Below are 14,591 nucleotides of genomic sequence, written 5' to 3' on the forward strand. Positions count from 1 at the left end.
GTTTTTGTCAGTAGTTGTTGTAAGTGGTTGTGGTGAGTAACCAGACTGAATAATTTTCTGTTTTTTTACATTTACGGATAGCCAGGGGAACACTAACACAGACATAATTTACAAACGAAGCACTTGCGTTTAGCTTGTTCTGCCAGATCAGATGCATTAGGCAAGACCAGGGATGTTCTCTTGATAAATGTGTGAATTGGACAATTGTTCTGTCCTGCTAAGCATTAAAAATGTACCTTTGGGTGCCAAGGAAAATGTGTGGAGTAAAAAGTACATTTTATTTAGGAATGTAGAAGAGTGGAATTAAAAGTAGTAAAAAATATAAATAGTAAAATAATGTACAGATACCACAAAAAACGACTGAAGTACTTTAGACCCCTGGTGGTCATTAGTTGTGGTCAGGAGTTGTGTGGTTGTGGTCATTAGTTGTGTGGTTGTGGTCAGTAGCTGTGGTCAGTAGTTGTGTGCTTCAGTAATTGTGATGAGTAATTGTGGTCAGTAGTGGGCACTACTTTTGGTCAGTAAAAAGTGGTCAAAGTAGCTCATTTGTGTCAAAAGTTGCAATGTTGCTTTACAGTTAATGGAAGATGGAAGTGATGATGTCACACTGGGGAGCTTTAGAATATTGAGGAAATCCCATGCAAGTGGACGGAGTGCAAAAAGGTAAAAAAGTTGTATGCAAGCAACCTAGTCTACACGTTTTAAAGTTTGAATGGCGTTTCCACCTTAAACGGTGTAAGAGTACAAGTGTTCAAAATAATAATAATATGTCCGAAATCATTTTTACAATATTGAAGTGTGGCTGCTTTCGCAAGCCACACAATAAATATAAGTCAGAAGTAATTTGTGCAATTGTAGAGTGTGGCTGCTTTTGCAAGCCACACTAAAAAGTCTGAAGTACAGTATGCTGAAGATTTAAACAGGGACTTTTGCTGTCACAAGTCCCATTAATAAGAGAATGTAATAAATCAAGAGTTGTGCTTTGCCTTCAGCAAGCGCACATCTAATAATAAAGGCGTTATTGTCACCATAACCTAACATAAGCATAAAATAGATGCCTGCAACTAGATTCCCTGCATACTGGTCTTGACAAGAAGAAAAACTGAGGTTTTCTTCTGCACTGTTCAACCAATCCAGTAAATGTTGAGGAGTTTAGATGAAGTGTGCCTTGTTAACGTCCTAACCCTAACCATACTGCTAATCTTATGCCTAACCCTAATTCAATTAAGACCAAAAAGCTATAAAAAAAAAAGTCAAATCATGAATTTTTACGATATTGCCAATTTTGACTTTATGGCTGTGGTTGTTTTCAGGGCAGAATTATAATGCTTTTTCACAATGATTTTATAACGGGAAACATGTGCATGTATGGTGTGCCCAAATGTATGAATCTCAATTTTGAGGTACGCAGTCTTTTCAGAAATGGCACATGCAGATATTTAATGTGAAATTTAGGCAAAAGTTCTAAATATAAATGAGCCTTTTCATTTTTTTTAAATGTATTTATTTATTATCATATTTTTTTTTATTAACAACAAATCAATACATGAAGAACATGTGGGAACACAAGTATAAAATATAAATGAGCCCCCAGTGCAGAAGCACCTGTATGACGTAATTCAACAGCATCGCGAGCCTTGAACCTTCGCGAATCGCACCTGTGTGAAGCTAGCGACAATAAGGATTAGCCACAATAGAGGAATTTAGAGCTTGCCTTCAAAATACAAATCGTCAATTGAATGATTGAAACAAAAAGTGGAATCATGCCTTATTTGGACTAGATAATGCTAAACAAGGTCGGAATGTTGTTATATAAATTCAACAACAGACAATCATTTGTTAATTTTACACCAAAAAGTAAAAATCTGTTGAAATCGCACTATGTAGTCAATGTATTAGACTTTAGAATTGCATTGGGGGCATACATGCACTGTACAGCCTAACCTAAGGATGTTGCACCCATGAAATGGGGTATTAGCCTACTCGGTGACACTCACAGAACACAACTGTGTGGAGTTTACACAAATATAAGCGTCTTAGCTCTTGTTGGAGGACTTTGACAGTGGGAAATCACCTTTCTAGTCAGTCTATTGTGTGTATTGAACATTCATATTGTACTGTACAGACTAAATATTAAACACCAGTGCGAAATGAGCCACATTAACTTATTATTATATTTTGTTGAATTTATATAACAACATTCCGACTATGTTTATTAACATAGTCCAAATATGGCACGATTCCACTATTTGTTTTAGTTTGAATCACTTTCAATGGCGGACTTTTATTCTGAAGGCAAACGCCACTATTGGCGCTAATTCTTATTGTGGCTGGCTTAACACGGGTGTGAATCGCGACCAACCGAAACAGTACTCTGGAAGGCGACTTGCTACTGCCTCTTTAAGGAAAAAGGGAAACATTTTAACAAACAATTATAGATAGATGGCTAAGTAGACAACTTCAATGTGGATTTACCGGAATTTTGCACGAACATTTACCGTGAATGTGGAGATAAATGGCGCTTACTTCTGTGGATAAGGGAATATATGATTGAGCACGAGAGGGTGACTGGTTAGCATAGTTCTCGCTAGCTAAACATGGTGGCCAGTGAGCGAAAAAGGATCTAAAATATTTAAGAAAAGCTTCTTGTTGGATGGTGAGACAACCTTGGTGATGGTGAGTGAGAGTAACCTTTCTACTCGTACTCCAAACCTTGGCTGGATTTGCACATTTCAAATACACTTTTCGGTTCATCTGAATATCCAGTAAGGAGTCGAGCTGTCCCGACACAGTCCTTGGACAACCCGCTTGAAAAGTTGTAATGAAGTTTGTTTCATGTTCTACAATGTATTGTACATAGACGAACAAATGACCATTGAACAACGATGATTTCAAATGCGCGTTAGGGATTTATCTCGTGGAACATCACTCTCTCTCAATTCCAATGTGAGCATGGTTGTAATATTGTTAGCCTACAGCTGAGTTAAACGGCAACAAAATAACTGGTAAGCATCAGTGCTGGTAACATTGTTTCATTTAGGAAATTGTATCACATTGCTTCGTTGTGAAGACACCCACTGTTTGGCAAACCTTTTCTACTCGTACTCTGGGAATATTCACGGCGACACGTTATGGATTATAACGTAATACAACACACACACAGGCCAGAATTTGTGAATTGATGGAAACGAGTGATGGTTTTCACATTTGGGATTTTACGATACTTCATACAACAAAACGTGGATTACCTTCGATAGAATTTAGAGGACTTGCAGAGAATATTACATGGAGACTCGTCTGACATGCCAAGGAAGGAGTTACCACTACCAGAGGGTTGGGAAGAATCCCTGGATTTTGACGGGAAAGTCTACTACATCGACCACATCAACCACGCCACCAGTTGGATTGATCCAAGAGACAGGTATGGTATGACATTCCAGTGACTCTAAAAGCAAGCAGTTGAGTCTTGCTGATAGATTGTTGTTGATAGCGCATATCACCAATCAGCATACATCAAGTGCTCATAATCTAATGGTTCACTTGGCACTTAATGAATGGACTCAACTGCAATCTTTGAGTTTACATCACATTTTCTTAGGTGTCACACAATGTAACAAAGTAGGCTATAAATCTAGCCTGGTCAGCAGCGAGTGTGCGCTATGGAGCTGCACTATCGTCTTGGTTTAATGTGCCCAGCCGGTAATAAACTAGTGTCCCCCGCGACCAATTCGTACATAAAACATCCTCCATTCAGGCTTTATAAGCATCGGTTTCCTCTAACTAGCTTTAATGGCATTTCGCGTATTGTCATAATAAAGCACAATTTTCCATCATCATGCTAGAGTGGCTAATGCTACTTCCTGATGTTGCCCCTCGCATGCAACAACCAGAAGTTGTCCGAAAATGGGGGCAAATGCTGTTTAACTACAGTATGTATACATTTCCCGTTTTTTTCGAATCGGCACGCCATTAACGGTAATCGAGGAGGAGACCGATGCCTTTGCAGCCTAAATGGAGGAACCGATCGCAGGAGGACAAGTGTATTATTACTGGTTTGGCACATTAATCCCAGATGATAGTGGAGATCCATAGCGTCTGCCCAGGCTACTATAAATCAAGCCTGGGTGTTGATGGAAAAAAACATGAAGATTTTCCTCAGGAATGTGGCTCATGGTCACCCGGGCATTCATTTGCATTCCTGTGATTAGAAATTAGCCCTCGAGGTTTGAGTTAGTTTTCCCCCTTGTAATCTTTTAGTGTAATAGGCTTACAATCCTTAGAACTTGGTCATGACAGCCAGGGTCTCATTTATACAGAAACTCACTGTCAACCATACTGTGGAACTAATTTCGTTTTACCAGTTACTTAAATCCACTCGGACTTTGACACAAAATCTCTTTTAATAGCTTAGTTCTGGAATGCTTGAGATTATGGGATACATTTTTTTTTCATTCAGCCTTGGTTCTGGATAAGGATAGGCCTTCATATTATGTGACAAGATTTTAAAATAGGCTTTGTGTCAACAGTTACACCTGTTTTCCTTGGTGGCTGTCATTGTTGCAGTCAGCACACAGAACCATAATTAAAAGCCCAATAACATGACAGAAGCAAGGGCACAGACCTCTCCACCTCCTTGGTGAAATGCCTTGGTAGCAGCAAGACCAAGATGGCAGAACTTTGTAAACAAAGACCTCAACACACATTCCTAAAATGCACGGCTGAGGAGGGCTGAGCACAGAGGCTGTAAAGTAAAGACTGATTCATTTAAAATCCCTTTCACTGCTTGCCAATGTGCACAGGGTCAAAGTACAACATCACAACTTGGGAAAGAGTTGTGGTCAAAAGGAGAGGGGTTGAGCCAAGTGAGGAACATAGACTGCCACTGTAAAGGGTCCGTCTTCTGTAAATCATAGGCCTGTCTTCTAATATATAATATAGGCCATTTAGCAGACACTTTTATCCAAAGTGACAAGTCACACGTGCATACATTTTACATATGGGAATCAAACCCACAACCTTGGCATCAATGGCGCCACACTCTACCAACTGTGCCATACAGGATCATGTCTCCTATGCTGTTCAGTGATCTGTTGGAGGGCACAGTAGAACATGAAGCCAGCCCAGAGTACAAAGTCTGAGATGAGACACAGCCATTCTCAAAGTAATGAACTCAGAATGAAATGACCAGACTGGCCCAAAACTGTCATTGGACTTTTACATATTTTTCTACTGCTGTTCAGCACTAAGACATTTATTTTGCTGTGCTGAGCAACAGCTGATGAGGAGTTATTAGGAGGCCTACTGATGATGATGACAAATTCCCATTAGACTGGTCTGTCCTATTGGTGAAAAATGTGCTTTCACAAACACCTCTCACTGTGGAACCAAAGAATGTACCAGCCAAGTGTGATCAAAGTTCTATTATTCCATTATTATACGTTCTACAGCTATTACAGGCCTATAACATCTTCAAATACTACAAGATATCCCAAAGGTATTGTAGTATGGCAATCTGACCATGTAATGATAACTTTTGCTCTTTGGTCCCCTTAGCCTATCAAATCTGAGTAATGTTATCCTTTAAGCTCAAGAATGAAGCCTGTTAGGCTTAATGGAGCTGGTAACTGGAGGACTCAGCCCTACATTCATACCATGCATACATGCATGCATCTCGTTGGCCTCTGCCCTGTCAGTATCTTTCTGGGCTGCATTCACATACCTCAGCAAGACATATTGTTTATCCACCCTCATGGTGACGCACACACCCAACGCATTCTGTCAGCTGAATGGAATGTTATCTCCCAGATACCAAGCTGTTGCAAGAGGGGAGTTGAAGCAGCTAGCAGCACTACTTTATTGTTGGACCTTGAGAGCTATGAAATGTAGGTTGGAGTCTCATAAATTTGACTTGAGGAATTTATAGTGCGATGAATGAAAGTCTGACTCATCATTCAGTTATGCTCCCACATGTTTGCACTCTGCCGCACTCTTTGTCGCTTTGCATTAGAGCATTATCACCTGCTTTTGACTTTGTATGCAAACCTGCCTAGTGTTTTTTACACTGCCACTCGACTAGTAATGCTGCAGCTCACCTAGGGCCTCTTATCAACCATGCCTTATTAAAAATTGCATAGCAGCATGTCGCCTAAGAAAAATACAATATCTTACTTTTATTAAATAGGCCCAAATCAATCATATTGTAGGGCATGTCTCTCCTTTTCTGACATGACTGGTTTATTCCCGCTAAACAACAATAATAGGCTAACATTTATCTGTATTAACATTAGGCCTACGTTTTAATGTTTTTTTATTAGTCTACCATTATTATAATTCCTGTGAATCAAACACCTCCATTTCCACAAAAATAACTATTTGCTTGCAATACAGTTGATCAACCACTAGAAGTTTTGCGTATTCATGGTCTGAGATTTGCGTGGCGATGCGCGCACTTTCCCGTCAAGTTCAAAATGGATAAATACCAACCTTTGTGGGAAAACCTTGCCTGCACCAGTTGTCTTTTTTTTGTGCGCACGCACCTTTTGATAAAAGAGGCCCCAGGAAATGCCAGACCCCCTGTCTTTGTTTGAAACACTTAGCTAAAGGTTAAACCTGTCAAATCAACAACTACGGACTCTGAAATCCGCTCTCGCTATAAAGGCCTACTTGGTCTGCATGGAGTATTAATAATGAGAATTTATAACTTTTTTTATAGTGATTTTCATTACAATCCAAAGCACTTTAAGCAAAAAAAATGAAAAATACATGCACTTTTGAAGAAAAATTAAAAATGGCAATGAATGGATGATAATGTCAGGCAGGGTAGTTCATGGCTTCAGCGGTTTCAGAATTTGTTCTTAACTGACTTGCCTAGTTAAATAATGAAGAGAAAAACAAAGCAGTCAGCACAGGAGGACAAGTAAAGTAGAGGCAGTTCTGAGATGAAACTGAGGGAGGCACATCCAGGGGGTTTCAGACTGGTCCAGAGCCTTTCATCAGAGCACTTGCCATCTCTGAAGCAGCACTTCTCAGTATTAGTCTCTAAAGTCAGATTCTTATGGGTAGAATCCTCCATTACCGATGTGTAGCACCCACCTGGGTGGAGCCACGACAGCCGCGAAGGCACCAGAAAAGCACACTGCAAGTCAGTCGAATAGTCCACGTTGAAGCTAACCACTGGAGAAAACGTTTCAATTTCAACGGGCCTGCCAACTCCAAACACCATCCCTTTACTTTGAGTCAAAACATAGCTGGTTTGTTTGATAGCAAGTTAGCTAGCTAAGCTTCTTGATGACAGTGACGCATTAGTTAGGGGAAACCAACTTATGCTTGTATTTGTAAGCAACTCACACATACTGCCCATACAGTAGGCCTAGTAGTTTATGGGTTTACATAGATTCAACAGAATCTTGAAAAAACCCTATCCTCCAGGGGAGTGCTTTCCTAAGGGTGGGTCGCGCCTGGTATTTCCTGTATCACACAGCTTATGGAAAAGGCTGGAAAGAAACAGGATTTGTTTTATCATGTGGTTCACAAAAGACAATTATAGAAGCCTTAAGGGGGTCACTCACTCACTACCCAATTGAGTTATTGAAGACTCATCACTGTCTGAAGAGATTAGGAGATGTCTAGCCTGGTTTCCACTCCAGACAGACTGGAAGAGGTCTTGCATGCCAATGCACAGCCAGTGAGTGGCTCACGCTAAGCTCTGGGCCTATTTAAAGTCCTCTGATTGGTCTATTGAGACAGCAAGTCCCCGCTTTTCGGAGGGTAATGATGAGTTCGGCCATCAGCTCCGAGTGATTAGGGGACTGGATTTGCAAGGGTGAGAGGACAGCGACAGTGGAATGAATCAAATAATGGGATGATGCGCACACAGTCACTCAAAGGACCTGGCACCAGCAGCCAGCTTTTTGGGAATTTTATTTTTTTTTCTCCGCGAAGCCTTTTCCTCTGAGATACATTTAGAACAGGCCTTTTTCATTATTCATAAAGTTAAAAAGGAACCCGTTGGGTTTCACCCTGAGCAAACATCTCTGTGAGGATGGTAATATCTGCCGTCTGCAGAAAAGAGTTTGAGCAAAGGAATAGATCAAGACACGTTTTCCCACATGTAGCCTACGCCACTGATAACTGGCATAAGCTTATGTAGTCTATCCTTCAGCCTAGGTTAATGTCATAGCTATGAGGGAAATTAGTATTAGGTTAATTGTGAACCCAAGTGTGCCAAGTTAGATCAGCATGAAAAATACAACAACCGAATATATCCAACCCACCTAATGTACGAACTGAAAGGCTGATTCTTGGACGTTACTCAGCAAATAGCTCCCTTCCCCTTTTCCATTGGCACTTTGCACATTGGTCGTGCTGGTAGAGTCTTCCTGAGGGGCCTTTTGTGTATGGTGGCCACTGAGGTCTCTTGGGTATCCTATGATCCTGAGCCTGGCTTGGTGTTGGAAGGCCTGGAGGGGTTGCCTCAGAAACCTCTAGGCAATTTGTGAAATGCCAGGTCCCAGCTTCCGGCTATTGTGCTTTGCAAACCCCACTCGAGGCGAATAGAGACCTATTCTAATTAGACCCCTTTTATTAGAGACACACACACATCGTGCAGTTCTGGTAGCCCTCAGTGACAACCAAATTATCTATCTTTGCATGGACCCTGGATGGCCCACAATCTTGTCATGGTCATCCTGATTTATTATTGCTGTGACACCTCTAATTCTTACCATCAGTTGACTGTTGTTTCTTGTGTGTGATTTTCAGGCAGACTAAACCTCTGACATTTGCTGACTGCATTGGCGATGAGCTGCCAGTGGGTTGGGAGGAGGCCTACGACCCCAATGTCGGGGCCTACTATGTGGACCATAACACAAGTGAGTCCAATTCTCCATAACACTAACTTCTGGCACCCATATTCATCACACATTTGTGAAGAAACACATGGCCAGTCAAATCAAGATGCAAAATTATTTCAACATTTCTTTCATTCTTTCTTGTTTCTTATGTTCCGTCTCCCTTTCCTCTCCCATTGATCTCTCTCTTTCCCCTCTCCTACCATCAGAGAGCACTCAGCTGGAGGACCCGCGGGCCCAGTGGCAGCGGGAGCAGGAGGTCATGCTGCGGGAGTACCTGGACGTGGCCAAGGACTCGCTGAGCGCCCAGAAAGAGATCTACCAGGTGAAGGAGCAGCGGCTTCGCCTGGCCCAGCAGGAGTACCGCCAGCTTAACGACGCCTGGAGGGACAAGTCCACCTCTCAGACCAGCTGTAAGGACAAGCCGGGGGGGCAGGTTTATGGGGTGGCAGAAGGAACAGGTGTGCAGGTAGCAACGGTGATGAGGGGCAGAGAAGCCAGGAATCTTGAAGGGCTGTACGTAAACAGGGGGCAAGGAACCAAAGAGATTAGGCGGCAGAAGAGAACTACAGTGATTGGTAGTCTTTTATTACTCTTCTGCGTGATGCAACACTTTTGACACTGGGGAGGTGCACATCAATTTGATCACAGGATTACAGCACATCATAGTTCACTCAAGTTTTCAGTAATTTACATTTTTGTGGAATTAAAGCTACTCCCTACTAATTTAATTTGACTCCATTCCTAAGAGGAATCCTCTGCCATTGCTCAGACTTGAAGTGGTGATTTACAGTAGTTTGATAACACACAGGGGATTGATGAGAAGGGCCTTGAAGTTGAATAGCGCGATGTAGAGGATTAGATAACACCCTGGCTCTTATCTTCCACAGTGAATTCCAGATCGTCCTCCAGCAGTAAATATGACCCAGAAATCCTCAAAGCCGAGATAGTCACTTCCAAAAGTAGGGTAAGAAACCGTTCTTTTTTTAAATAAAAAATTGTATTTTTTTTACACCATCTCCGTACTCCAACGATGGCCTGCTTTACTTGTGTTCAGTAATCATTAGGATGGATGTGTATACCCATATGTGTCCTTAAGTCTCCTGTTTTGGCTTAATTCTCATCCCTAAGGACTGTTGCTAAGTGACTGAGTGTACAACTCTTTCTCATTGTAAAGGAGGAATGTGTGTAAGTGACATCTTTGTCTGAGACCTCCACCCAGGGCTGGGTCCCAAATTGCACCTCATTCCCTATATATTGTACTACTTTTGACCAGGGCCCATATGGCTCTGGTCAAAAGTAGTTAACTACATAGGGTGCCATTTGGGACGAATCCCAGAGCTGCCGGTTGGCGTTGTGCAACATTATACAATGGGTGGGCTAATGCTGATTGGTTAAAAGCGCATTCCAGCCAGTGTCTATTCCACAAGTTACCACAGCTAAATCTATGATGTTAAAATGCCTTTTTACTCTCTTCCATTTGACTGCGCAATTCACTGTCTCATCAGCCCAGGCAGGGAAGTTAACATGATCTCCACCATTAAAAAGCATATAGATGTTATCTCACATTTCTTTTAGGCTAACATTTAGTTTTCAGCAGCGGTGATTTGTATAAACCTTACTGTCCGTCTCTCCGACATTTGCAACATTGTTTCAATATTCAAATTTGATCTCCAGCTGTCCCATAGTAATGAACGTGTAGGGGTCGGGAAGAGAGTTGCAGGCAGCGTTTCTCAGCCAGTCGAAATCATGAATCAGCTGGCATCATTTTTATGTATCCAAATAAATGTCACTAGAAAACAGCTTAAACAAATGCAGCTACTGTTGTTCTTTTTGCACCGTTTGACATGGCTAAGTTAGCTGTAGTTGGCTAGCTAGCAAACAAGGGATAAGAATGTTGCCAGCCAGTATGGCAATGGAACATTTAGAATGAACGACTGGGTCTCGTCCATAGATACAGAACAAAAAGACTGAATGACTGGGTTGCGTCTCTGGCCACCGAACCAATAGAAGCAACGACCAGCCGGCTTGGCTAGCAACCGTAGTTTTGTTTCAGGACTATATCTTGTGGATGGATGAAATAGTATGAATAGGGCCTCCCGGGTGGTGCAGTGGTCTAAGGCACTGCATCGCACTGCTAGCTGTGCCACCAGAGATTCTGCGTTCGAGTCCAAGCTCTGTCGCAGCCGGCCGGGACTGGGAGGCCCACGGCGCACAATTGGCCCAGCGGCGTCCGGGTTAGGGAGGGTTTGGCCGGCAGGGATATCAATACACAAGTATATATTTTTAAACCTGCATATTTAGTTTATATTGCCTGCTAACATGAATTTCTTTTAACTAGGGAAAATGTGTCACTTCTCTTGCAACAGAGTCAGGGTATATGCAGCAGTTTGGGCCGCCTGACTCGTTGCGAACTGGAAGACTATTTCTTCCTTACAAAGACAGCCGACTTCGCCAAACGGGGGATGATTTAACAAAAGCGCATTTGCGAAAAAAGCACAATCGTTGCACAACTGTACCTAACCATAAACATCAATGCCTTTCTTAAAATCAATACACAGAAGTATATATTTTTAAACCTGCATATTTAGCTAAAAGAAATCCAGGTTAGCAGGCAATATTAACCAGGAGAAATTGTCACTTCGCTTGCGTTCATTGCATGCAGAGTCAGGGTATATGCAACAGTTTGGGCTGCCTGGCTCGTTGCGAACTAATTTGCTAGAATTTTACGTAATTTTGACATAATATTGAAGGTTGTGCAATGTAACAGGAATATTTAAACTTAGGGATGCCACCCGTTAGATAAAATACGGAAAGGTTCCGTATTTCACTGAAAGGAAAAACGTTTAGTTTTTCTGTGTGTTTATTATATTATAATAAAGTCTATGATTTGATAGAGCAGTCTGACTGAGCGGTGGTAGGCAGCAGCACGCTCGTAAGCATTCATTCAAACAGCACTTTCGTGCGTTTTGCCAGCAGCTCTTCGCTGTGCTTCAAGCATTGCGCTGTTTATGACTTCAAGCCTATCAACTCCCGAAATTAGGCTGGTGTAACCGATGTGAAATGGCTAGCTAGTTAGCGGGGTGCGCGCTAATAGCGTTTCAAACGTCACTCGCTCTGAGACTTGGAGTAGTTGTTCCCCTTGCTCTGCATGGATAACGCTGCTTCGAGGGTGGCTGTTGTCGATGTGTTCCTGGTTCAAGCCCAGGTTGGCGCGAGGAGAGGGACGGAAGCTATACTGTTTGTTACACTGGCAATACTAAAGTGCCTATAAGAACATCCAATAGTCAAAGGTATATGAAATACAAATCGTATAGAGAGAAATAGTCCTATAATTCCTATAATAACTACAACCTAAAACATCTTACCTGGGAATATTGAAGACTCATGTTAAAAGGAACCACCAGCTTTAATATGTTCTCATGTTCTGAGCAAGGAACTTAAACGTTAGCTTTCTTACATGGCACATATTGCACTTTTACTTTCTTCTCCAACACTTTGTTTTTGCATTATTTAAACCAAATTGAACATGTTTCATTATTTATTTGAGGCTAAATTGATTTTATTGATGTATTATATTAAGTTAAAATAAGTGTTCATTCAGTATTGTTGTAATTGTCATTATTACAAATACATTTTAAAAAAATTGGCCGATTAATCAGCATCGGCTTTTTTGGGTCCTCCAATAATCGGTATCGGCGTTGAAAAAGAATAATCGGTCGACCTTTAATATGCAGTGTGTTTCTCTCAGTTGAATAAGCCGAACATGATCATATTGCCAGTAATCAATAGTATTTCGATTTGGGCACTATTTTTTTCTCAGTGAAATAACTCTATTCTTGTCACTCAAGGCCATCAGACTGCTAAACAGCAATCACTATCTCAGAGAGGATGCTGCCTACATTGAGACCCAATCACTGGCCACTTTAATAAATGGATCACGAGCCACTTTATTCAATGCACTCTAAATAATGTCACTTTAATAATGTTACATATCTTATATTACTCATATCACATATATATACTGTATTTTATACCATCTATTGCACCTTGCCTATGCCGCTCGGCCATCGCTCATCCATATACTTATATGTACATATTCTCATTCACCCCTTTAGATTTGTGTGTATTAGGTAGTTGTTGGAGAATTGTTAGATTACTTGTTAGATATTATTGCGCTGTCGGAACTAGAAGCACAAGCATTTCGCTACACTCGCATTAACTTCTGCTAATGTGTATGTGAGAAATAAGATTTGATTTCTTTGTCTCAGGTGAATAAGCTGAAGAGGGACCTCGCCTGCATGAAACAAGAATTGCAGCATAAAGAGCAGGGCTTTGAAACGCTGAAAGAGTAAGTGCAACCCGACATCATTACACTATCACAATTACACTTAGTAGTAGTAGGCTTCTGCTTTTTTCGCTACAGCCGTAAAAAGATTCCCATTATCAACACACTCGAGGCCCTCATCTCACTATGGTCGAAAAGGCAGCTCCCTGACAGTGAATTTGATGATGACCCTCAAAATGGTCAAATATCACAATATTTGTCTGTGAAACACATTTCTCTTTCAATGCCTGGAGTGCCGCCTCTTGCATCTGTGTTGTGGAAAAAGACAGATGGGCCCTGCCTCAGTTCAGTTTCGTTTTTTTAAACGAAAGACAAGCTACATAGTAGTTCGACTGGATTCCAACCGTTCTTCCGTGACCTTCATTTTGCTATCAAACATTTACCAACAATCATGGAACCGTACTAATATACGAACACGGCAACATCCTGTCTGTCCTGAACTCTCCTTTCTCAGAGAAAATACTTCAGGATCTTTATAACAAAAGACCGAAATAGGAGAGTATCTATTCTAACAGCATATTTCTACTGAAGTGGAAAAGGCTTGGATAGGCCTCACTGGTTCTAGTTCTCCTTGGTCTGCAGTGAAGGAGTGCTGCCCCCTCCCTCCTTTGCTCTCTGAACAATGTGGAATGACCTGTTATTCCACTGCATGCATGCCTTGCTGTTGACTGACTTTACATATTTGATACTGCTGCCACGGACGGTCTCTCCATCTGTAGCTGACTGTCTGGGCTTCAGGCTCTTTACTCTCTCTACACCTGTGGCCCTTAAAATCCAGTTTGGTTCCCGTCCTGGATCCTTAGTTTTTTGTTATTGTTCACTCTAATCCAGATTAGATCAGGATGGTTTAAAAATGTCACTGTAGTATTTTCATAGTGAAAATGAAACATGTTTTTTTAAACAACATACCTTTTTATCAAACACCAAACTAAAGATGTTAAATATGAGAGCAGAAATGTAGAAGTCTGATAGTGCTATCTATGTAGTATTTAGGCCTACTCACTGATTCACAGTTTCATAACCTATATCACTGTCTGATCAGTTTCCAACTTGTCTTTTTCTTCCTCACTTTCTCTCCCTCTCCCACCTTAACCCTGTCCCACCTTATCCCTCTTCCTCCCCTCCCGTCACCTCCCTCTAGGATCGATCACAAGGTGTCCAGTGCGCCGTACGGCTTCAAGCTCCATGAGGCGCAGGCCATTCTGAACGAAGTCAAGTCTATCAAGGACGCCATCAGCTCCGGGGAGAAGGAGAAACAGGAGCTCATGCAGGTAAGCGGGGAGGGGGATCAGGTGTTGCTATGAGGAGATGGGTAGATGACAGCCTGTCAGCTTCATATGAGACGATGGGGGGGATCAGAGGATGCGGGAGTGTGGGGGGTAACGGGTGGCTGT

The 14,591-nt window shown here is 41.7% G+C and overlaps 1 protein-coding gene across 1 annotated transcript in view; it reads left to right on the top strand.

The window, feature by feature from the left end:
- Nucleotides 1-2,332: 2,332 nt before the first annotated feature.
- LOC106568003 (protein KIBRA) overlaps nucleotides 2,333-14,591 on the top strand; it is a 50,437-nt gene continuing 38,178 nt past the window's right edge. Inside the window, exons 1-6 of the mRNA XM_014137976.2 lie at nucleotides 2,333-3,421; nucleotides 8,761-8,870; nucleotides 9,059-9,262; nucleotides 9,740-9,816; nucleotides 13,121-13,200; nucleotides 14,339-14,468. Of these exons, the coding sequence (XP_013993451.1) occupies nucleotides 3,303-3,421; nucleotides 8,761-8,870; nucleotides 9,059-9,262; nucleotides 9,740-9,816; nucleotides 13,121-13,200; nucleotides 14,339-14,468 (720 nt within the window). The 5' untranslated portion in view covers nucleotides 2,333-3,302. The remainder of the gene's footprint in view (nucleotides 3,422-8,760; nucleotides 8,871-9,058; nucleotides 9,263-9,739; nucleotides 9,817-13,120; nucleotides 13,201-14,338; nucleotides 14,469-14,591) is intronic.

This window comes from Salmo salar, chromosome ssa13 (assembly GCF_905237065.1).
Source record: "Salmo salar chromosome ssa13, Ssal_v3.1, whole genome shotgun sequence".
Lineage (NCBI taxonomy): Eukaryota > Metazoa > Chordata > Actinopteri > Salmoniformes > Salmonidae > Salmo > Salmo salar.